The sequence below is a fragment of the Zootermopsis nevadensis genome, unplaced genomic scaffold, assembly GCF_977971745.1.
Source record: "Zootermopsis nevadensis isolate Lab colony 2312 unplaced genomic scaffold, Znev_1.0 Znev_ptg000031l, whole genome shotgun sequence".
In the NCBI taxonomy this organism is placed as follows: domain Eukaryota; kingdom Metazoa; phylum Arthropoda; class Insecta; order Blattodea; family Termopsidae; genus Zootermopsis; species Zootermopsis nevadensis.
Window position 1 is genome coordinate 4,896,531 of NW_028259163.1, and position 26,157 is coordinate 4,922,687.

Sequence of the window (26,157 nt, forward strand, 5' to 3'; positions counted from 1 at the left end):
GACAGGTCCATATGAACAGGATCCTTCCATCCTTTTCTCGGACTGGGACCTGTTCATATACGTTCTTGGCAGATGATCCAGAAGTGGTTTGCCATTGCCTTCTTCTGTGTGTGAATGGAGTAATTGTTGGGATGCCACGGAGGAAAACTCCGTGTTGCCTAGACCACGGCCTTGCCCAACATAAGTTATAAATTCGGGCACCGCCGGGAATCTAACCCGAGACCCCAGGATTACAAGGCCAGCGTTCTAACCGCTAGACCACTAGAGAGCTATAAATATAAATAATAGTTTCATAAATGAATAAAGCAATGAAAATTTTAAAGACACCCTCATATAAAGTTGTCATTTTGAAGTAATATTTTCGCCAGATACGACAAAATTAATTTCTTGAGTTTAGAAATGTGTTATCCGATCACGCTTAGAGCACGGTCTGTACGTTTGTGTATTATACCGTTCAGGCAGTGGTCTTAGGACGAGGCATACTTATTCTTTTGCTAACTGTTGTGTTTCAGAATTAAGTTTAATTTGGTCGAAGGCCAGATACTAATTTATGCAAACCAAAGAAGGGAAAATTTCGAGATTTTAAATCTATAAATCTCTATATGTGAAGCCCACTTAAAGAAGGAAACAGCTTATTTTACAGTAAATAAATTCCTCGCTTGAAACTGAATGCTAAATTTCGTTACAAAATCCAATCACCGGTCCCTTCAGCCAGACATGTTTAATTCAGCGGTTCTAAAACTGTGATACTGGTACCCATTGGGGTACGAGAGATGCTTTCCAGCCTGTCATAAATCCTAATTTATATAGATGCATGCATACATACATACGGCATTAGTTATACTAATGAACCTCCTTGAAACCTACAATTATTTCAGATACTTTAAGAACTTAGAGAAACTTAGATAACTTTCTGATATTTAATAGACATTCTGACGAAAGATTGCATTTGGAATATTACGTTTGAGTTTATATCGATTGTATACCTGAGGATGGTTCATTGAAAACCGAAACATGTCGTCAAAAAGATGATGCTCTAATTGTAAATCGAACATTTCGATAGATAGAGCATCATTTTAATATATTTTAAATATTTTAAATATTAAATGTTAATTGTAGTAATAATATTTTAATATTTTAATATTTTAATATTTAATAAAATATTTTATTGTGATTAGACGGTTAAAGTTAAACAATTATAACCAAGATCTGTTTACAATTTAATTCTACCAGCAATATAAGTGTAGTTTCCTTTTTTTGAATTAGGCGCAACACTTTGCCTTTAGCATCATCAAGGTTGCCAGACGCAATAAGTTTGAAAACCCTCTCTAATTTGGAACCACTGATAAAATGTTTACATGCAAATTAATTTTACTTCAGGTTCCGATATTTTGTTAGCCAATAATAAATTAAGCCCACAGCTTTATACTTCATTCTGTAAACTTAGATAGGTCTACACTGATGTTAATAAAAGTTGTTATTTCATAAAGTCAACATACATATTCATAAATTTGTTTTGTGCTATTAACTTGTCGATTAAGTGATTATAGAATTCGATACGCTACTGGTGGTCTCCTGGAATAGTAAATGTTTAATCTAGTTTAACATAATGCATTTACGTGACAGTATTAATCCCTGAATGATGTTATCATCAGATAAGCGACTTCGATCACAATCAAGTTAAACGCACAAATTATTCTGGAACTATAAACTACATGCAGACTAGTTTTGATGTCTTCGAAGGTTCCAGAATTTAATTAACCTTCCTCGTTTATTATTTGTAGAGTCTGGTACTTTGCTGTAATATGAATAAGAATGTTCTATTTTTAAGACACAACATTACTATAAATAAAAAGATTAAAATTACGAAATTTTAATTCTGTCTCATTTCGTATGAGAGTAAAAATTGGTCTTTCACCAAAAGGTGAAACGCAGTTTCAGTGTCTGGGCTGTATTCTGGCTTATAACGCCACGTAGTCTTGCAGGTGAGTACCGACGTTTCGGAGGAATATATTGCCTCTATCTTCAGGGCTGAAATATAGACCATACGTTCCTTCACGATGATAATAAATAACTACAAAGAAGCACGACCCTATAATTAAGAAAAGCAATGTCAAAATTTTCTACACCGTGAAAATTTCAGATTTCACACAGACATTGTCTTTGACAACAGGTTCAAGAAGATAATATTTGGATATAAAAAATAGCACTTTCAAATCTGAGAAATTTTTCCTATGAACAAACTTAATGATTTGTAATCTTCAGGTAAAATTATTTGGGCTGTAATTTCAAAGAGGATAGATTGGGTTGAACATGTAGCACACATCACAAAAAAATAAACCAATTAATAACCGCATCTTGAAAGCAGGGTCACTTAAAATATCTAATCGAATTTGGTACGGTGATACAAATTCCGATTTTAATGACACAGGATATAATAATATGGACTGCATTCCTCATTAGCAGGACAAAATAACTTTGGGGTTTTGTGAGTACTGTAATGAACAATTTTGTTCCATAAAAGGATAGTAATTACTTGACTCACCATGTGACTGTTAGGTCCTCAAAATCATTTCTGTTCCATGGAATCAGTTATCAGTGGGCATCCCTGAATCTGATATATATAGGCGTGAGATGAGAGGGTTGTTGAATGGGGTGTCGAGGCAATGGGGTGGACGGGCCATGTGCCATTTTGTCGAAAAACAATTCTCCACTGCCAGTCTGCTGACACGTGTTCAGGTCAAACTAAATGTTCCAAGTCCGTAGTTAGTCACTATATCTACTGAACTACCCCCCGAATCCTTCCAAGTGCTCAAAGATTAATAAACTTCACAAAATGTGAAAAGTTCGAAGATAATCTCTAATTATCAAAGTGACCTTAAGTTTAGAACGTCTGAGAGAAAGCTAAGCGTTTAATGTAAGTAACCACTGTAATAACCACCACGATCTCCTGACTTTACACCTCTCAATATTTACATCAGAGACCAAACAAAACGTAGATATATTTGTCTTGAAAGCACGCGGGTTATTGAACGAAATTTCACAGCCTGCAATGAGACAATATCAGAATATATTCACGCCGACTGGCAACAACGTTTGCATATTTCAAAGAGAATGAATCACTGAGACATAGAGAATGTATTTCGCAATACTCCAATGTTGCAGACGGTCCTAGGCTTATGGGACACCCTATATAATACAAATTACGACATATTTTTGTCCTGTAAACAGTCCATTTAGATAGTATTATATATGAACTTTGGAAACGCATAATAGGATACGTGTTTGAAAAGGAATATGTTTTCTTTAATTTCTGAGAAAAGGAAGTTTAAAATGGAATGAAAGAAATATTTCTGTGATGTTTTGAACCAATTCTAACGGACATTTTGAATTCATAGAAATTTAAGATTCCACAAAGTAGCATACTGAGAAATCGCTTATCAGATTTTGTAACAATTGCACCAAACTAGACATATTATGTTAGAAATTCGACTCGGGCAGAATTCTTAGCCCTAATTTCACGTTATGGATTCCATATCTTCCGCTTTTCTGATTTCATCAATGCCACATTAGGAAAAGGTAACTTTCGTATCTGACGATCAACTGGGGAAAAAGGGGGTTTGTTTATTTCTGAAGGTCTGAAAAGGGTTAGGGGTTCTATCTCGCGAGAAATGTTTCTCGTCTTTCAAGAGAAGGGTTGAAGTGAGGTCTGGTTTTCCGTCACATCAAGTAAACAAGAGAAAAGTACTGAAGTTTGCCTTTTTACTTCATACGAACACATTTAAGCTGGCGGATGAAAACTCCCAACATCAGTGCCACTTCGAAGTGTACCCAGGGGGAAAGTTCACTGCAACCCTTTTATGCAAGTCTGATCGATCTACATTCAAAAAGGGACTATCATACAGTAACGCGGCGGACAAGGACAGGCCAAAGTTGTGATGTGTGCTTTGCTGATAATACATTCACTTAACGTTATTTTAGATGTACGTTTACTATAACTTTTAAATAAATAATAATATGTCTGTGAATAGGTGACGGACGTTTTGGAATATTAATTAATGTGTCTGATACAAAGAAATGATAATAGATAGAACGATAGGATTTACACTTTTTATTTATTTATTTAGTGTTCTGGCTGACGACAGGTCCATATGAACAGGATCCTTCCATCCTTTTCTCGGACTGGGACCTGTTCATATACGTTCTTGGCAGATGATCCAGAAGTGGTTTGCCATTGCCTTCTTCTGTGTGTGAATGGAGTAACTGTTGGGATGCCACGGAGAAACCGGGGAAGCCCCCGGAGGAAAACTCCGTGTTGCCTAGACCACGGCCTTGCCCAACACAAGTTATAAATTCGGGCACCGCCGGGAATCGAACCCGAGACCCCCAGGATTACAAGGCCAGCGTTCTAACCGCTAGACCACCGTGGCCAGGATTTACACTAAGGAATATAAAAGAATAACAGGTTTTATTTTCAGAATAAATTAAATTCAACATGCGACCCCTCTAAACTTCTACAAGAATGAAAATATTCTATTTAAATCTTTAATTAAAAATACGAAAGCATAGGAAGGTATCTGAGTAAATTAAACTATGTACAAAAGTCGATTTTTATTACATAAAAAAATTGTAAAGTATATTTCCGACACGTGAGTGCAAACATCAACAGGGTCTTTATCTGCAACATACATTTCACTGATTAAATCATTCCAACTCCATAACCCTATGAAGTGAAGTTTTTAAGAATTTATTAATAAGAAAACTACTTAAAAAATCCCCTACTTTTACGTAACCGAGTTTATTACAGCGTTCACAATTCTTCACAGGTACTTTCCATGAATCAGATTAACTCAATACCTACTTCTCTAAGATAAATTTTAATATTATCTTCCCTTCTATGCATATGTCTTCCGAGTGGTTTTCTTCCCTTCAGACTTTCCAAACAAAATAATGCACTCTTTCATAATATCTCCATCTATCTTATCCGCCATAATTTGATTAAACATAATAATGATAATAATATTTGAAGAATAAAAATTATGAAGCCCCTACTGTGAATGATAACAAATTAATGATTAATTGAAGACTAATTAACCCTGTAATGTACCACCTACTTTAACAATCAATAACTCTGTGTTTTTTTGTTAATGAGTTTCGTTATGATTCTCACTGCAAACAGCGATTATTTCACTGGACAGCGTTAACAAGTTATCACTGTAATGTTAAAGTGCTGTGTTTTCCTTGCGGTACGGACTGGTGTTCTTAAACATTATTTAGACGTAATTTGGTTTCAAAGGGTTTCAGTGGGTTTGAATAGTCATTATTAACCCAGAACCTCACATATGACTTTATTCCGTTCTTGCTTTAACACTGACAGTGTTCTGGAACCCTTTAACTGAAATGTGTGCTATAGATATTGACAGTTTCCTCCCAGTCAGAATGTGAACAGAGATGTTACTTTTGGTTCAGTTCAAGGGCAAGAAGAAGTCCTTATTAGGTCCTTCACCCCGATTTTAAAAACGAGAAACGAAAGGGTGAAAGGAAAGAGGTTTTCTGCTTCAGGGTTAGGAAGAAAGGTAGCTTTGACCTGTAAACGTGTAGGTGTCTGTGTGTTAGTAATCTTGGTACCAGAATTCAGTGAGGCGCTACGAATTTTCGCTTGAATTAAGAATTTGCATTATGTAATATTTTTCAAAATAGACGCTTCAGTAACGAATATTAGTCTCGTCGTATTTTGCTGTTATTCCGCGTTAGCAGGTTTGACTAGAGGTTTAAACTTTTTATCCGTCTGTAGAGCAGGTAACTGTTAGTAATCATTTTTACATAACTTACTATGAACAGTTATTAAAACCTAGATATAATATCACACTTAAGATTTAAGTACATTAAATCCTATTATATCATTTAATTGAGCAATGATTTGAATTTTTTGTTAAACAGTACTTAATTTTATACCATGATTTTTTAAAACAAAGCACTGATACAGAAAAATATCACTCGTCCAGGATCTGCTATTTACATGTACTTCTATGCAATGCAGCAAAAGAGATATTTAAATGTTAAAGGTTTGTATCTTTTGTAATTAAACATAATTATTGATAATTTTAAATTTTACACACTGCATTATTACACTCGTCAATACAAATGTGTCTTTTAAGAACTACCTTAGATTATCCCCCATTATTATTGATTTGGCAATTTTACAGTAGTAAAATATTTAATTTAAAAATTATTATATTGAAGTATTTCTGTGGCAAGTAACACGCTCTTTTGACTGATAAAATTACAAATAAAGCAAATCAATTCAGAGAAGTTAAGTTCAAAGACATTTTATTTTATTCGTAGCATGTAAAGAATTACGTTAAATCCAATAAACAGCAAGAGACATTACAGATTTTTCGAAAAATTTTCTTCCAGCCTCCCTGACTGTACCATTTTTTATCCAGATACGAAATTTAACACTGTGGCTGGTATTACAATAAAACTGTATTCATTTTTATTCTAACAATAAATTTACGCACAGGATAAGAATACATTTATTTATTATTGTCAATAAGTTATCATTTAATTATTAAGTTACTAAATTCTTTGTTTATTTATATAGTTAATTAAGGTATTTAGCTGTTTACATAAGGATTCATGTCTGAGACGGAACCACGTACCACTCAGTGATAAGAAAATATTTCCGTTTGTCCACAACAGTGGATTCACTGATAATAATACTGTGTATTGATAAATAACGTTCGGGTATCAGACACAAACACAACAGAAGGTGTAGCTAAGAGATACCACAACTTACACTGTCAATAAATTTCCGTTCAACCTGTCCTTAAACTAAAGAAAGTTGTATTTAAGTTCAAAATTCCACATCTTCAGCTGTACAAGGTTTGGTAAGCCCTCTGGCCTTCATAATTAATATTTAATTTAGAAATACCACTTCATATTTCTAATTTTCTTTGACGAAGAATCTGTCTCCCATAAAACCTCTACATGTACAAAACAATGCGAACATTTATCCATGATTCCAACGGGATTTAACGCTCGACATCACTTTCGTATTCCCAATAAATTCCTTTTCGTATTCATAAATATATACGTAGCATTATAAGAATATTAAATTTTCAATTTATACTTTCAATCGGGTATAATTTCGTAAGCCATTCTGTATAATTAAAAAGGTATCATGTTCAAAAGAGCCCACCACCGGTCTATATTCTCATCCAAATCAGTCCAATCCACACACCTAAACCCAATTTTCCTAATGTATGTTATCAGATTACACTTCTAAAAGAAATTATTAAAACAATTGTAAATTCTGTAAATATTCAGTTAAAAATGCGACTGCCAAATTTATTCTCCGTACGGCAATATAATTAAATAAATGAGAAAAATAAGAATCCGGAGTTGTGGAAGTTTCTCCATTTATCCATCTCAAGAAACACATTTTTCCACGAAATTAATAAGTCACTTAAGTTTCTCAGCCCCAAAAGAGGGAATTAAATATAAATTTGAAATCTGGAAAAGAATATTAAATATTTGCCTAACAAATTTATATGCTTTTAAACAGAAGTTACACGCAAATATTAACATAAATTCAATTCAATTAATTCAATTCAATTAATTTATTTAAGTATTTGCCAACAGCAAGAAGTCAATAAGAGGCAAACACTGATAATACATACAATAATAATGAAATAATAATGAAAAATATTACACAAACAGATTAATTAAATATATACATGTACAGTATTAAATATAACAGCCAAATATAGGCAAACCCAAAATAGAAACAATATTGTACCAAAAGAAAAATAAATGAAATATGAATAAAAACAAATAATCCACCCAGGGAACACTAATATAATTGTAAAACATTAAAGAAATATAAAAAGACAGATAACCGAGCTAGATCATCTATCAAGACAAACTATCTAGATCATTTCCCTTGTTGAGAACTACTTTTTGGGCGCAGACGTAAATAAGTTTAATTATTGGTAGCGACAGTTCATCCATACTAGACGCAATGTTTGTACCACAATGACTTATCTCGTATTAAATCGCGACATTTAAGCCTTCAGATACGCGACGGTTACAGACCCATTGTTTGAGCTCCATGACAACGTTTGTGACAGGCTGTATTACGAACCGGTGGGGTTGGTTGCAACTACCCCTTACAATTCAGGATTTTCAAGGTCATGTACTCTGTAAACGTTTTCAAGCATGGTGGTAACTATATCTACCACTTTCTTTAACTCTTAATAGCTCATTTTATATTAATAGCCATCGCATGGTTTTTAATATAAACTGTAATTAATCTCTTGAAGAGAATTAACGAGTTCATTATTGTAATGGCGAAGTGCTGTGTTTTCTTTGCGGTATGGAATAAATAACTTAAACATTCCCTTACCAACTTCTCCCCTACTCCATTTATTATCCCACCTTTTTCACTAAACCTATTTCTAATAGAAGGACGAGTGGGAATTGCCTGGGCACCTTCTTAGCCGCAAATCAAAATTTCCTTCCCCACACTTTTCTCTCTCATCGACTTGAAAGACGAAAGAAATTAGAGAGAAAAATATATGGCGGCTATACATCGACAGCATCTCAACACAGAGTACCTACCGTCTTCATCTCCATGTGTCTTATAGTTATTCCACCATCGTTCAATCTTTCTTATATTAAGTTCTTACATTTGTGAGATGATAAAGTTGCGTCATATTGTGATAAATATATATTTGTTTAAATCTTGTCAGTCAAATCACAATAAAATTCCTATTAAATATTACTAAAATTAACATTTAAATATTTAAAATGATTTAAAGTGATGATCTAATGTAAATCGAACATTTCGATAGAGAACATCATTTTAAATATTTAAATGTTAATTTTAGTAATATTTAATAGGAATTTTATTGTGATTTGACTGACAAGATTTAAACAAATATTCTTACATTTGGTCCTCTTACTCAATTTAACAGACAAAATGACATTGTTTTTAATTTAATTTACAGTTACACAGCTACTTTTCTTTCTGGCATCTTAAGAACGCAGTGATTATTTTACCATCTATTCAAATACGACAGTTAAAACAAATTACTAATCAGAACTGTGATTGTTTCTATAATGACAACCTGTTAAATTACTAAACACCATTCCTATAATACACAAAGTACCTAATGTGTTCTCTAACATTTTCAGTTGTATTTGACTGTGGTAAAAAACATTTGTATCTCGCTTGAACGTTTCCATATATGTAACGTAATATAATTAAATCCCAGTTATGTGGCTTTATAACTGCACCCTATATTTATGAGTGATTGCCATATTATTTCTAAGGGCTGTACAAACAGTTTATTGTTGTCACAATTTTTATTTTAGTCCAGGATTTCATTAGCTCAAAAATTAATTATTTTTACTGTGGCTGAGTCAAAGAATTTTTTTTATATTGTTCAAAATTATTTCAACTCCAGAGATTTATAACGTCGTATTAAACAGAAATAAAACTATGAATTATGGTAAAAATAACAAAGACACGGACAACACAAAAAACACTATACTTTTTCTTCAAATTTCATAAATTGTTGTATAACAATGAGAAATTACGCTGAGGAATCAACAGTGAAAGAAAATTTTTTTGTTCAAAGTCTCAAATTTTGTAGGGATATGCAAATAAGCGAAGATGACTGTCTTCTAAGATGTTATTGACTATAATCTGGTAGACGTTTACCTACATTTCAGATGTGATTAATGCCCCGATGACGTAAGCAGAAAATATCTCTGAAACGTCGTTAAACTCATACAAACCTACACGACTCAACATCCCAAAGCACAGTGATCTTCATACAAGACGCCTTGAGGACCTGAAATCTCACCAGGGAGGTCACTGTTACGTCTTAATATCATGGTAAATATCGTACAGAGAGAGAGAGAGAGAGAGAGATAAGACGCGTGTCTTAGAGGAGTGGTATTCAACCTGGGGTACGCGTAACCCAGGGGTACGTGAAATTTAAAAAAAAAAATTATGATAAACACTGAATAATCAGTAATTTAATTTATTTTATATATAGATTATATACTATGTATAACTTGAATTATACACCAACAACTTTGGGGGGGTACAAAGTTGAAGAGAAATTATATCTGGGGGTACGCGAACAAAAAAAGGTTGAATACCACTGTCTTAGAGCAAAGAATCATGGGTATTAACTTCATCATAAATGATAATCTACCCGCCTCACGAATTTGTGCATCCGTTACGTTGGTATTGCAAATTGTAAGGCGTTAAAAAAGTACGGCTTTCAATCTGCGTGTGAAGGACGCCTACAATTCAAGTTACTATTTGTAATACAGGTTTCAAAAACAAAGATACAAAAATTAGAAACCTAGAAAAAGCTGATGCGATAAATAACACTAAAATCTACAATGTTCAAAGGTAATATGTTCTTTGTTTAAAAAAAGTTGAATTTTCAGTTCAGTATAAATTTTAAGAATAATTAAAGCTAACCTTCATTAAATCAGATATTGACTTTAACTCTCAAGATGATGAAATTTTTGTCGAAACATATTGTGTAAAGGCACAGAATATTTTAATTACTTCGTTATAAATATTTATAACATTACATTAGACAGTACATAGAAAAATCATTTGCTTTATATACATTTAATTTTAAGGCAGACTAGTTTTTGACAAATAACATTTAGGGTAAGTAAAATAACGCAAAAGTAATACATGTTACAAAGACAATCTAGGAATTAAAACTGCGAAAATCACTTATTTAAATAATACATTTTTAAAATTAATTTTCTGATAAATCTTGTTACATATTTTAATTTCTCGAATTTTGACAACAGTTACATCGAATGTTACTTCATTGAGTAAGGTCAAAGGTATAAACAAAACTGAAAACATAACTCAAAATAAAACTATTTTAATTTACTGAAAAGTACTGTACAAAAAAAATATTTCCGGTGTTTCTGATTACACTTGGCTTATCACATGAATATTTTTTAAGTTGTTAACTAATTTGTTATTGTGATAAATAGAGACGGAAATTTTTATTTGCTTGTTGGTGAATGTTAAACCAAAACGCGTGCAATTCTTCACTAAAAGTGACGGTTACTTCCGTCTGAATTTCAAACGAAAACAAAACGTAACGACAAATTTTAGCGAACAATTTTAATATCAGATTTCACGAAAATCCACTTAGTGGTTGGTTCATTAATTTCTTTGTGTGTGGACAGACGGGCATATAGGTATGACAAAGACGCTAGACATAATTTTGCAAAGTCTACTCGCGAACCCACCTAAAAATTTGAATATATTTGGCCAACATTAAGAAAATGTCTCCAACTGTTTTGAAAGAAATTAAAATAAGAACCGGACATTATTTGTTTATGGAAACAGTTCAGACGAGTGATACAGAGGAAGAAATCTTATTTTATAAAACTCTTACAAATTCTAATTAAATTGCCATGTTTCATAATATAAGCAGATATATGCAGTCTATGATAATTAGCACGAAAATCGTCTTAACCTTAATCTTTAGCCTTGAAACAGAGCTATTATCCTACATCAGTGTCATTAAATTTCTAATATAATTACTCCATCCCACATGACACATCCATAAAAGCAGACAATGATGTAGTGAGTTCTTAAAAATGAGGGTCGTCTATATCACTGCCTCAAAGCGGGTAACACGATCTCAAATTTTCAGTGACCTTCCAATCAACTGCACACACACACACACACACACACACATATATATATATATATATATATATATATATAAAGCAGAAATTGTTTCCTTAAACACGATCCCCACTTGACCTTCGTAATGATGAAGTTCAATGTTTTCTTTGCGGTACGTACTGAATTTTTAAATATCATTACGCATTCATTACAGGAAGTGGATAACGAGAACGCTTTACGAGCTGGTCATGAGTCTGTCTGTCCAAGCGATTCAACTGGAGAACCACTGGACGGATATGGATGAAATTTGGCGCACATGTTGTGCCATTCTGCCCGACCTAGGAATCGAATCTCCGAATGTCATACGTAAGGCATTAACAAAATGACGAAGGAGAAAAATTGTAAGGTGGGCATTAAGGTGCTGCGATCTGGTGGTCAAAGTGGGAATAATTGAACAAGACGCATTTAATAACTTTAAATATATGCCAAAAAGAATGAACGAGAATATATTGTGTATTCCGGCTGGGAATACATTTTCCGAGCTTGTTTTTAAAATCCTTGACTTCAAAGGAGGAAAGTAACTATTTTAAGTAGATGAATGCATTGTTAACAATAGTTCCCGGGACAACACATATCAAATTCCATTACGTGTCTTACAGCAAATGACTTATTTTATAACTCTGTTGGTTATTCTCACTGGAACTTCTATTGATCTGAATCACATACATAGGTTTACAGAGCCATTTTTAATCCGGTTTAGGGACCCAACTAACCCAAGGACAGACAGAATTGTATGTCTTTATTTCTCTGAATACAAACATCGGACTATATAACATAATCTTTTATGCAGTTAAACTTTATCACAGTCTCTTCCTGTTCAAATATTAGCACAAGTTACTGGCTGTGGGTGTGCTGTGACAATAGGAAGGTGTCAGTATGTCTTATCAGCGCTGTTGACACCCGCCATCATTCTGACAGTTCTAACCTGTTGCACGCATTTCCTGTATGTAACACATCAACAGGCGAACGAACGTTATTTCGCGAAAGTTATACCCGCATGAAGAAAAATACCAAACCTACCTCTGACGCTTAATTTAGCAACAGACGCATGGAAGATGGAATAAATCTCCATGTATTCTGGAAAAAATTAAAAGAGACAGTTTTTAATCAGCTGGGAATCGATCCCGTGACGAAACTACCAAGGCAATGCCAAAATAATTAATTAATTTTCAAATTTACGAAATAACAGCTGAAGAACTGTATTAGAACATTCTCACGACACCCCTGAAACGTCGGTGGTACGTCACAGTGACCTTCAAACTCGCCGCCTTGAGAACGTGAAATATCATTCGTATTAAATCTTAAATTTATTTTACTTATAATTTCAACTACATATTTTAGGCGACAAAATAGTCATTTATACCATTCTTCTTCTTTTTAACGACGTTTTAACAATTAATTTACCTCTGGGGTCCTTGAAAGACCTTGGCATCCTCACATACTGGAGGTTTTTTAATTTCTTTTGACATCTCGTAGGACTTCTTGGACGAGTGATAAATACAACACAGAACGACGCAAAACAAATATCCATACCTTGTGTGGGATTCGAACCAGGGGTCCCAGTGTTCAAGCAAACAGGCCGACTGATAAATACAGTATCGGAAAGTACATTTAAAGAAACGATCGTGTCCTCATACTATCGCGGCATTTGCACGAAGGGACGGAATAAAACCACGAGAAACCTTGGAGAAAATAATAGTATTCGGACTGAGACTTGAAGCTGACCAAATGAATTGAAATATGAGGTTTACCTTCCAAACGAAACACGACCCGCAACACACATCATGTTACTCCCATCTACAACTAGGTCTCCCAAGTTGTCCCCTTTACGTTATCTAGAATTTTTGTAAGCTATATATTTTTTATATGAAGATAACTGTCTTGAAATAGCAAGTATTTCTCGGATATGAGCAAAATTTATTTTATATTTTCTTCATCAATGGAATTTTGATTTATTACTGTGGATCCCAAATTTTAAAATTAAAATTCGACGCATTTTCGAAGGATTTGTTAGTTACTTTTTACTATATTTTATCATGCATTTTGGTAAATTAAAACTTTACTAAGTGAATACGTTACGTAACCCTGGCTAATGTTCAGTTCCATTAGTGACACTTCTCACTTGCTTTTTTCGTTAACGACAGAATTAAATTTTAATGACGACAGTCAACTATACTACTTACACGAGAATCCCCTAGTGAGGACCATGTCCGTAATGCCATGTTGCCTTACGCAGACGTAAAGGATATTATTAAAATGAAAATAGAATCTTGGTGGAATGCTGATTGGCGGGGAAAGCCCGAAGTACAGTATTAGGGGCAAAACACACATACTACGTAAACCAAAAACATTAACCACACAGAAACTCAGACAGTGAGTTACAAAGTGCTATCGCTAAGAGATAATGTTTGCAGCGTGGGTAGTATAGACTTATATACCTGTTGTGTATCCTTCCCCTTTGACCCCCTGACTTTTATTCTAACTCATATAGAGCGCACAGATTAGTCTAGATTCCTATACTCGGAGGTCAACTCGTTTCAGTGCAAATTTAACATGGACTGCCTTTAAATTAAACCCAATCGTCCAGTCACCTGAGATTTAATACAATAAATAAATGGTTCATCAGTCAAACTACTTTCTTTGGGATACAAATTTACGCCTACTAAATTTAATCGTTTTACATCACCAATTAGTAGTAATCGATTAACTAATACGTTGTTTCACATTTCAGCATTAATCTATTTGCATATCCAAGCAATAATAGAATTAATAAATTAAAGTTTTTTGCAGGATGACATAAGAAATACGTACAAAATTTTAACCCTTAAGATCACTTCTAAAACCCCAAGTACAAATGATGGAATAATATTAAATTTACCCTTAAATAAATGCAACACAAATATATGGAGTGTATTTATCTTGCTCACGACATGGACCAATGGTGTTTCATTCTTTATCTTCGGGGTTCCATAAAAATTCAAAGAATTTCTCAAGAATAAATTTACTCTATCTGCACAACGCTGAATATTCGACAGTCTGTCATATCACGTAATTTTTAAGATGCAGATGTTTTTCGTACGTTGTCTATAAAATAAGGCACAGTGGTCAGCCGTTAACAGGTGAAAGTGTAGATGTTTAATTTATAAGACGCGTGTCTAGGGGCGCCTCTCCAAGGTTCTGTTTCAAAAAGAAATAAACCTTTTAGTCCTTGAGACACCAGCATCTTTCGGATACTGCAAGAAAATCTCGCATTGCAGGTGCTGTCTATACGGGTGACCCAACAACCTACTGACTTACTGACTTGAACGCCTTACAAGCCCCTATCGGAACACACATACACACTTCGTCTATCTCTTTTTCTTACGTCGTGACAGCGCCAGTGTATTCGTAAATTACAACTAAGTTCCACCGTGCATTCAAGAGCACGTGATCTCACTTTCTGACTAACACACAAACTTATCTCTACAATCTCAGTTCGCCTTTAGGGAATTTGCAATTGTTCCTAAGGTTCTGTTAATACTAATACTGATTTAAACACAAACCTTCAAAGTACTTCCAACACAACTGCCATTTCACGTAACACTTGACTGTACAACAGCGCTGTTAGTATTATGCGGAAGAAATTGAAATTAAGGTACGAATATGGTGACTCTGGTAGCAATAAACGCAAATGAAGTTATGGTGGCGCCTACTGTGGGGTGTGGCGGGATCTGAGTTTGCAAGTGTCTGGAGTCAGGCAGTCGGGACACAGTTTGAAAAACAGTGTCTTTGTCAGACATCACACCTCCACGGTTCGTTCCATTTGATATATCGAACAAGTTGACGTAACTCTAACTCCAGTGAGGAGACCTGGTTACTGCCTGTCCTGAAAAAGTGTTCGTGGTTTAACAATACCTCTCCAACCAGTGATAACCATCTTCCCACCTTCTGACTACGTGATATCAAACGTCTTAGATAAAAATTCACACTTCGTTTTCTAAAAGTCCCAAGTTCCATCCAACGTCCAAAGTCAAACAATCTGACAAAGATTTCCCTCAGTCTTTCGTCTCAGAATTTTGTAGTATTTATCAAACACATAACAACCACTAAGAGTCCAAATCCTTCGTATTTATTCATTAATATTTGGCCTAACACTTCAAGCAATATAGTCTAACCAACTAATAAAACGTCATTAATTAAAATAACCCCTGTTCCTGTCTACAAAACCCAAAAAGTATCTATTTAAATACAAACATTATCAAAGTTCAAATCGATGTCGAAAAGAAAAATCCAATCTCTCTTCGAGAATCGAACTCCAACATTCCAGCCAGTAACTCCACGTCTGACGATTAATAACGGCTCCCTTTTTTAACCTTCATATCCAAAGAGGTTGTATCACAGAAAGTAAATAATTTCGAACCCGGCATACGTGATTGGGTAAGCAAAACCTAGGTTTACCTACGTGTTTAATAAATGTTATTATTATACACACGTGTGAGCCTACCTATAAAATACAACACCTTATTACAGGAGTATTTATGTTACGTAATAAACAGGAAGAAGCCAGACTGAAACCTTCAGTAGAAAAACTCATATATCACTTTTCAACCTTTCCATATATGGTTGTCTTGCTTGTACTCACATTCTAAGAAAATTCATTAAATATATTTGCATTAGGTAATGCCGATACCATACAACCTCTACGTAGAAATGGCATAACTCTAAAATAAATTACAAACATAATAAATTTTAATACTCTATTAGTCATCTGGATTTAATCAACATAAATTTAAATATCAATTATAATTAAGTTGTTAATTTTCTTGAACCTATTTTAATATCACGTATCAAATACCAAAGACATGTAAATATCTTCTTAAACTATAATCTTCTGTCAGTGATATTAGAATGAACAAAGAAAATGAGATGAGTGGGGCATGTAGAACGCAGGGGATAGATGTTAAATTTATATTGAATTTGTCGGAAAGTCTGAATGGAAGAGAGCAATCGTGTGACCTGGACGTAGATGGAAAAACAAAATTGGAATTAACTGGAACGAAGTTTCATACGAAAATAAATTTGCTGTTAGATACATGAACAAAATAAAATTAACTGTGAATACAGGAAAAGTCAGCTGGTATGCCTGTAGTTTTTTCCTCACGTGATTTTTTTATTCCGTACAGTCACTTACAATTCATGGCAGTATATTCGTATAAACATATGACAAAACAAATGAAATCTGACAGGCGACAAAATGTCAGTATAAGGTACTGGATTGCTGAAGAAAGTAAGAAACGACGGCAAAAATAAATTAATTAATTAATATATTACAAATAAAAACATTTACGTGTACTATTCTGTAACTGCAGATCACGAATATAGCACAAATATATTTTATACCGACACAAATAATGAATAAGTGTAGCATTTATAAAGTTTAAAACCTTCTAAATGTTTCAGTTAAGTACATGTATTGATCAAAAACGTACAGAAAACAAAATCAAACTTGAAAACGCACATATATATGTATTTACGTAAATTTTATCCGATCTAAACGAGAATTGGAACGAGTCTATTTTAATAAATTTCCCTAATGTAAAATTTTATGATAATCCATCGGGCATTTCTTAAGCAATTGCACTGATACAGATGAAAAGAATTGTTAAAAGCTCTACAGGACTGAGAACGTGGCTAGAAACATCCAATTGCTTTGTCATTCCCACCAAAGACTCAAAGAATCAAGAAAGCACCTATAATTATAACAACGAACGACAATCAATTTTTCGACTGACAGGAATCGATGTCTGGGGCATTGGGATCACTGACCAGACACACATCGTCAGTCGGTAACCATGGCGGTTACATTTGCCTACGCCCCTCACAAAACCACAGACCGTCTGCTAGCAGTGGTTTTCAAGTTACGTACGACGTTTTTAATCTCAAGATAACACTTCTCGTGACCAAGGTTAACCTAAGGTTACATGACCAGAGTTAAATAGTCGTATACTTAAGAGGTATCTTTCTACGGCCTGCAGTTGACCTGTGACGGAGGTCATGGCGCTTCTGGCTTCTGTTCTGGTGTTAAATGACATTTATAAGCTTGTTGCCGTGTACTGAGGACACTTTAATAACTCAAATGGAAGAAACATGCAATCCTGTTGTTATAAGTACAAATCCATAGATTAATTTCGACATGTAACACTGGTTATATTTATTACCAAAAGGACATCGTTTTAAGTTAAGCGTTTTACTTGTTACAAGCTTAAAAATCAATTGAAATATGACCAAATTTTTACGGTATATATTATAAGATGATATAGTTGCGTCATATTGTGAAATTTAATTAATTATTCCGGTTTTGTCCGTCTAATCACAATTCATATATAAATTTACAATTAAGATAATTAAAATATCGTTTTATGTTCCTCATCGAACAATCGAATCTGGACGGAACATCACCAAAAAGTTGCATATCAGAAATTGTAATTAAGTTTTAAGTTTATAATTTTAACTTTTACACCTGAAGATGGTTTATATAGAAACCGAAACATGTTGTAAAAAGATGTTCCAATTGTAAATCGATTGTTCGATGAGGAACATAAAATGATATTTTAATTATCTTAATTGTAAATTTATATATGAATTGTGATTAGACGGACAAAAACCGAATAATTAAGGTATATATTATATTAAGTATTTATCGTGCATGTAAATCCACAAAGTAAAGACTCTTGCAATTTCAAACAGAACACTTTTTCTCGTATTGTATAATTTTATTAGTATATTATTAATAGTAATTTCAGTAATACCTCTGCTATTGGAAGTAATAATAATAATAATAATAATAATAATAATATCATTAGGAGTGATATTATTTAAATATCTTTAGAAATAAAAAGTTAATTCATAAAGAAATTAAATGTAGATAAAATTCGATGTCTTGCTACCACTAATTTCAAAACAGTGGTCTTGTCTTCTATCGAGACAACTGCATTATAAGCAGCTCCACAATTGTCAATCTTCGTCAAATGATTTTAGCGATCATTTCAATGAAGGCGAAATTTATAGGGCACACACACGGATATATATATATATCCCGAAAAAAACCTGCGAGACCTAGACGTAGATTAGAAGATAATATTAAAATGGAAACTGAATATACTGTGAAGATGGAGAATGTAGAATGGATTCAAGAGGTTCAGGAAAGATTCTCAAGAATGTAGCCTCCACGGACGGCAAAGATGTGCTACATTTCTGTCCTGTTAACGTTACGTTTTTATCACCGTCCCAGGTTAATTACAGCTAATGTACAATTTGGTTCAGCCGATTTCAGACTCGTGTGTCAATTAAAAGTGTAGCTGTCCATGTTCCAAAGTTTCTTTACTCGAATTCATATTGGGAAGTTCAGGTAAAGCTCTATGCATTTTTAAGCTACGAACCACATTGAAATGAGTTACATTTCATGAATGGGCTATTCTATTCAGTGGCACGTTGGATATAAAACTTATTGGAACACAGAAATGATCTGGAATATTTGATTAAAAATATCTCTCTCCAGAAATTAAAGGTATTATATGAGAAATTCCAGGAATACGTATTTTAACTTTAAGCCGCTGTTGCACCGAACAGCGTTAGCCATAATCAGCTTTGTATTGTTCTAAAAATACGTGGGCGGGGTTCTTTGTAAACTAATCTACAAATCGACTGAGGTGTAATCACTCTGTTATCCGACATAAGGTCTGTGCCAGTTGGCAATTTTCATTTTATTTATAGTAAATGGAACAATTTCTGTCTCAATTATTTGCTGTTTCAATAACACTTCGTATACGCCATCTAACCTAACCAGAAACGCATTTCCTCATCAAATGATTTTAAGACCAAGGATAAATTTCACCTGCTCTTATTATTACATCGAAACAAAATTACGAAATAATAAAATTTTGTACTCACTTACCTTCAAATAAAATGCCAACAAATTTGACAGAACACTTCGCAGCATGTAAGAGGAATCTGAAAGAGATAGAAAAATAATATTTCTTATTAATTTAACTCGTGTAACAATATTTTATTAAGTGCTGAGTTAATGTAGTGTTAAATAACAGTTTATGATCTGATTATAAATGGTCCAGTTTACGAATTTATAAATATATATGGATTTCTACCTCGATAATCTTTAGATAAATCATCTACAAGTCATTATTTTAAGAAAAGTGAACAGAAAACATCAATAAATATTCTCCATAAAATTTAACACTTTATAATAAACAAAACATTAATATTTTTGACAATCACATGGATGAAAATTAGTTATAAAGTTTCGAGGACTGGATCTGCCATTGTCTTCAGGAGTGGTGCTGCTCTGTAAAGTCCATTATAATGAGTTAATCTCAATCATTGGTCCATCGCTTCAAGAAAATTTTAAATGAGATGATAACGTTGCGTCATATTGTGATAAATATATATTTGTTTAAATCTTGTCAGTCTAATCACAATAAAATTCCTATTAAATATTAAAATATTACTATAATTAACATTTAAATATTTAAAATATATTAAAATGATCTTCTCTATCGAAATATTCGATTTACATTAGTGATGTTCTAATGTAAATCGAACATTTCGATAGAGAAGATCATTTTAATATATTTTAAATATTTAAATGTTAATTATAGTAATATTTTAATATTTAATAGGAATTTTATTGTGATTAGACTGACAAGATTTAAACAACAACAAAATTTTTAAATATTATGCGTAAGTTAGTCGCGAAAAGTTGGTATGACAATTAGGTTAACTATGGAAATGTCGAAAATGGTGTAACATAGCTACACGTAGTCTTAATAACCTACAAAATTAAAATAAAATAAACATAATTTTATGAAAAGTTACAAAATTTTATATTTACAACAGTTTACGTTTTTGGTAATTATTAACCGTGTTTTTTGTGCGCGCGAGTTGGACAACTTTTCACAAACTCAGACCTTTTGCGTCATCAGGCGTGACAGAGAGTGTTGGAACGTAAACAGAACGTCCCGTTAGAGCAAGTTAATCTCAGTCAATCAATTTATTGACAGTCAGACCAGAAAAATATGGCGTACGTGTCACTCTTTTGATGATAATCCAGTTGTGAATGAAATGTCTTGTTATCAACAATCTAAATAAATTCCTAGTGACGTCAAATATCCGGTTTCCTAGTTAAGATTACAGACGTAAAAGCGTGTTTATCTACGACTAGACCATACTTTATTACACAGACGTAGAAGATTAATAAAAATATCAACTGCTAGTGACGTATTTAATTATAATGTATTATAATGCCACGGTGGTCTAGCGGTCAGAACACTAGCCTTGTAATCATGGGGTCCCGGGTTCAATTCCCGGTGGTTCTCAGATTTATAACTTGTGTTGGGCAAGGCCGTGGTCTAGGCATCACGGGGTTTTCCTCCGGGGGCTTCCCCGGTTTCTCCGTGGCATCCCAACAATTACTCCAATCACACACACAGAAGAAGGCAATGGCAAACCACTTCTGGATCATCTGCCAAGACCGTATATGAACAGGTCCCAGTCCGAGAAAAGGATGGAAGGATCCTGTTCATATGGACCTGTCGTCAGACAGAACACTAATAATAATAATAAACCCCTGTATATGGAAAGGAGACAACACTTAGAATTGTTTCGATTCTGATAAGGGAAAAATGACCATAAGTTACTGGTTCAAAGGATAAATATAATAAATTAAACCACAGACAGAAGTCTGGTGAAACTTGTAAAATGAAGACCTTCATAATTTGTATTATTCATTAAATATAATTACGGTCATCACATTGAAGATGATGAGCGGGACATTTAGCACGAACAGTACAGAAAAAAAAAATGCAAATCTATGGAAGAAATTGCCCATCGTCTATTGGTGTAATTATCTCGGCAAAATGGTAAAAATAAACATGGCGAGGACCCGAAATATTTTGCTCTGACGTCATTAATTGCAATAGTACACAAATGTGACAAAATAATCCGATACGTTTATATTTCTTCCCAATCCCAAAATTTACTATGCAATTATTTTGAAATTCCTTTATTCATAGTAAATAATATTTACTAATTCATTCCGTACAGCAAAGAAAACACACTTTACCGTTACACACATCAATTAGTTAACGCCGTTTAAGGAAATAATCTCTGTTTACAGTGAGAATCAAACAAGTCTCACAAAAACAAAATGTGGAGTTATTATTTTAAAAATCAGGTGTTACAGTCACCACTGGGATTTAAAGGGTTAAATATCTTTTATATTTTACATCATTTAATAAAAATTTTCTACGTTATCTGTACTCCGACATATAAACTATTAGATAAAAAACAATGTGGGAATTGAACTAGGGTCTAAAAATATTTTATTTACAAAACCTTAGAAAACGAAAGAAAATACTGAGGGGGGGAGGACAGTCTGGAATTCTTAAAAATGAAAAGGTGAAAATAATTAACAACCGTTATGAAAATAATCTTTAAATATTCACTTTACACCTCCTTAACTTTTGGGATCACCATTAGTTGACGTTAATTTAAGGTCAAAGCGTCTCTAAATAACCACGGTAGAACATAACCTCTACAAGAACACTTGCTTGATGTCTGCATCCTCTGCCATATGGGGTCTAATTTGTCCGGTTCACATCTGTCGCCCCATTCAAACCACCAACCGAAAACAACATCTGGTACCAGATTCATATAAACCTCTAACTAATCACGTTTCGATCTCTACTGATATACCGGTTTATCACATTCTCATATGCCATAAAATCTCCCCTCTTAAATATTATATTACATTTCTGGACAGTACACTGTATATTGTATCAGATATGAATTTGAAATGTTTATTTACGTCCGGTAAAATTTTTAATGGGGGAGATTTTCAATCGGAGTACTAAAAACCAGTTCATAATTTTCAGTCTGACACGTAAGATTGGCTGATTAACTAAATATAGCGTTGTTAATGTCATTAGTCCTAGCGTGTTTAAAATCAAACGCCTCTGTAATACAATTATATCCCACCAGTAACGAATTTTGGAAACTCTACCTCGTTGACTAGTGACGTAAGCTATATAGTATAGCATTCAGCCCCCCCCCCCCCCCCCCTGCCGTCGCACGACGTAAACGGTCAGTTGCGCCCTCTGAAGAAATCAGACGGGTTATACATACGTCGAAAACAATTTAATTGTTCAACAAATTATCTGTACTTAAACAAGTAAGATTTAATACCGTTTATTAAAATCCCTTTACTTCAATGTACCTTCAACCCACGTATTAAACTTTATATTCTAATTATCTATTCCTCTTAAGATTTACTTCTATATTATAACAATTTGTAATGTCTGGATTCTAAAACGGTCTTTTCTATGTAAATATTCTTCTACATCGCATGTACCCTACAAGCATTACCCTAAAGAAAAGAAAATATAACAACAAATCGTATGTAGAAACCAAAATATTACTAAATAATAACGCTGAAGTATTTACCAGAAAATCTCACTTAGACCTATTTAAATTCCCACAGTCTACGACAAATAAATATGTCTCTTTGAGAACAATTAGGACTAAGATGGAGGACGTAACATGATTAAAAAATAAAATTAATTAGTCGGGAAGAAAATTTCACATGCAAGAACTAGTTGTACGAGATTGAATTACAATATCAAATTTTATATAAATGTAAATTGCATATGATGAGACCCGTTAACAAGTTGTTTATAACAAGGTAATGAACCATTGCATTCCATAAGAGTAAAATTCGTGAATTTTTTAGCAACGAATAACTTCTCAAATAAGTTACTTACGGATTCTTTAAATATTAACTCAGGTATTCCCACCGATTCTATGTTTAAGATTTTTCGATACCTAATAAATTTTCAATAACAATTCTACTCAAAACCTATTAATTTAAACATTTGTGATACAATTTTATTTCATTTTATAAATAATATTTGAACATTTCCCATTCCGAGATTAGTTTGATTCATTATCCAACGTACCTGGGCAATGTCCAATTAACCTTTTCAGGTTAAATGACAATTACACGTACTCATTTCATTTTCAGTAACTTAGTATCTTGCCCACACAGCATACATATTTATATGTCGTTTGACTCGTAGATAAACAGAGATTATTACTTAAACAGCATCAAAGAACTGATGTTTTTAATCATAAAGTTTAGTGTTTTCTTTGCGGTACGGACAGAATTCTTAAATATTATTTCGTTTCGCCTTTTAAATATCGTAAAACTCGATTGTGCGTTCTGAAGAGAACAGAGCGCACTTTAATTAAGCAATGTAGGGTCCTGTCGTATAACTTCCGGCATTTCTACTAATCTGCAGTTCCAATGGCTGGTTTTCCATTTGCTTTGTGAGTTGCGCGCTGGACATAGGGTAGACTGAGGACCATATGGTCCCTTTCCCACGCATTAGCCTGCTCCCAAGAGTTCACGGGGGAACCAGTAATAATACCAAAACACAATATTACTCGAATCTCGCCATTTTTAACCGCCAAACGGATGTAACGGTTACTGATTTAAAAGCACACAAATCGAAGAAAAAATGTTGAAAAATTTCCACGGTCGACCGAGAATATTTACCACGTGCTACTTTGAAAAGTACATGATCATAAGGTTTCTATAAGCACGTTAGCTCATAAACGATTAAAAATATAAAGAGCACAAATAAACAAAGACAGATGTCAGCAGTGACACTGTCGTACAATATCAATCAATTTTAAGGGTAATAAGATGGTAAAGTTGCGTCATATTGTGATATAATAAGTATATATTAAATCTTGTCCGTCTAATCACAATAAATTCTTATTAAATATTATAATATTACAATAATTAACATTTAAAATATTTAAAAAAAATCTGAAAAAGAACATCGTTTGATATGTGGTAAAAATCTGATAAAAATGTACGCTAGCATAATGTATAGAAAATTGTATTTGAATTATTTATCGTTTTGAAGCTTTATATAGTTATATACACCTGAGGATGGTTCTTTTAGGAACTGAAACATGTCGTGAAACATGAAAAATGATGATCTAATGTAAATCGAATATTTCGATAAAGAACATCATTTAATATTTTAAATATTTTAAATGTTAATTATTGTAATATTTTAATATTTAATAAGAATTTATTGTGAATTGGAGGGTTATGTTTGCGACGTAGTACAAACTGTGACGTCATCAGAGTTGAACAGAGTCTACAAAGCTTCAGCCTAAGTACATGGTAAAATAATGCGACTATTTTCTAAACGTCTGTGACAATGTTTGATGAATTATATAAAGATGTATTTGAGGAACACGACGTTTCTGGAGTTCATTCCAGTTTTCAGATAAATGGTTGTTATGATCCGTCTCGGGTTACATCTCGCCCACCTTGACTAACAGTACAAAAAAGAAGGCAATTATGACAACAGATCACCTGAAGAAGGAAGCAGAGACAAGTCTCGAAACGTCATCAAATATACTTCAAACATAGGAAAATTTCCAACATAGTATTCCTACAAACAAATGCAAGGCAGTATTAAAAATTGGTTTTGTTCTTATGCTTTAAAACGCCGTGTAGATATTCTAATAATTACCAACATTTCGAAAAAAAACATCGCCTCAAAATTCGTTTGAACCTTGAAAGAACTGACACCTCCATCTTCAGTGTTGATATGTCAACATAGCGGCAATATGTTCCTTTGAAATGTTGGCAACCACACACAAGAACACGTGACGTCACAACTCAGAAGACCACAGTCAAATTATTCACCACACGGACGACGTAAAAGTATCAGACAGCAATAAAAATATTCTTTTGTCTTTTAATGTCGCCTCGACACGTGTAGGTCGACTGTCGCATAGAATATTCTCACTATATGCCCATTCTTGCATTTCATCCACTTCCCTTAGCCTCGTCTTATCGTCCCTGTAACTCTCTTAACTTGGTATATCCATCGTGTGCTTGGTCTAGCCCTGTGTCTTCTTCCACTCATCTATATTTCCAATAATATTCTACGTATTTTTTTACTTATCAATTCTTTTAACCTTTCCAAACTATTTCAATCAAATTTCCTCGACTTTGTTATGTATTTTCTCTACCTTCTAATTCAATTATTTCTAATTTCCTCCACACTATCGATATCATATGCAATCAGACGTACAATATTTTCATAATTACAATCTATGACAATATTTTGTGAGGAAAAAAATTCTCAGCGTCGTATTCTTATAACTTGACTCTTTCATTCGGAAGGAAACGTCTCTCAGGAATCTAGTCTAACTCCAACTATAGTTAACAAACGTAAATAAATGCATTATCACTGAAATCAGTGATAAAAACATCGAAGAATTACACTTTAAATTAGATAGTACATATGTGACTTAATTATTTTTCTTTTGTT

General features: G+C 33.4%; 1 protein-coding gene across 2 annotated transcripts in view; it reads right to left on the reverse strand.

The window, feature by feature from the left end:
- The window catches only part of LOC110834443 (kielin/chordin-like protein), a 356,749-nt gene that overhangs the window by 198,134 nt on the left and 132,458 nt on the right, over window positions 1-26,157 (reverse strand). For both annotated transcript variants that reach the window (XM_087359511.1, XM_087359510.1), the window contains exon 3: window positions 19,683-19,738. In XM_087359511.1, the coding sequence (XP_087215637.1) occupies window positions 19,683-19,738 (56 nt within the window). The remainder of the gene's footprint in view (window positions 1-19,682; window positions 19,739-26,157) is intronic.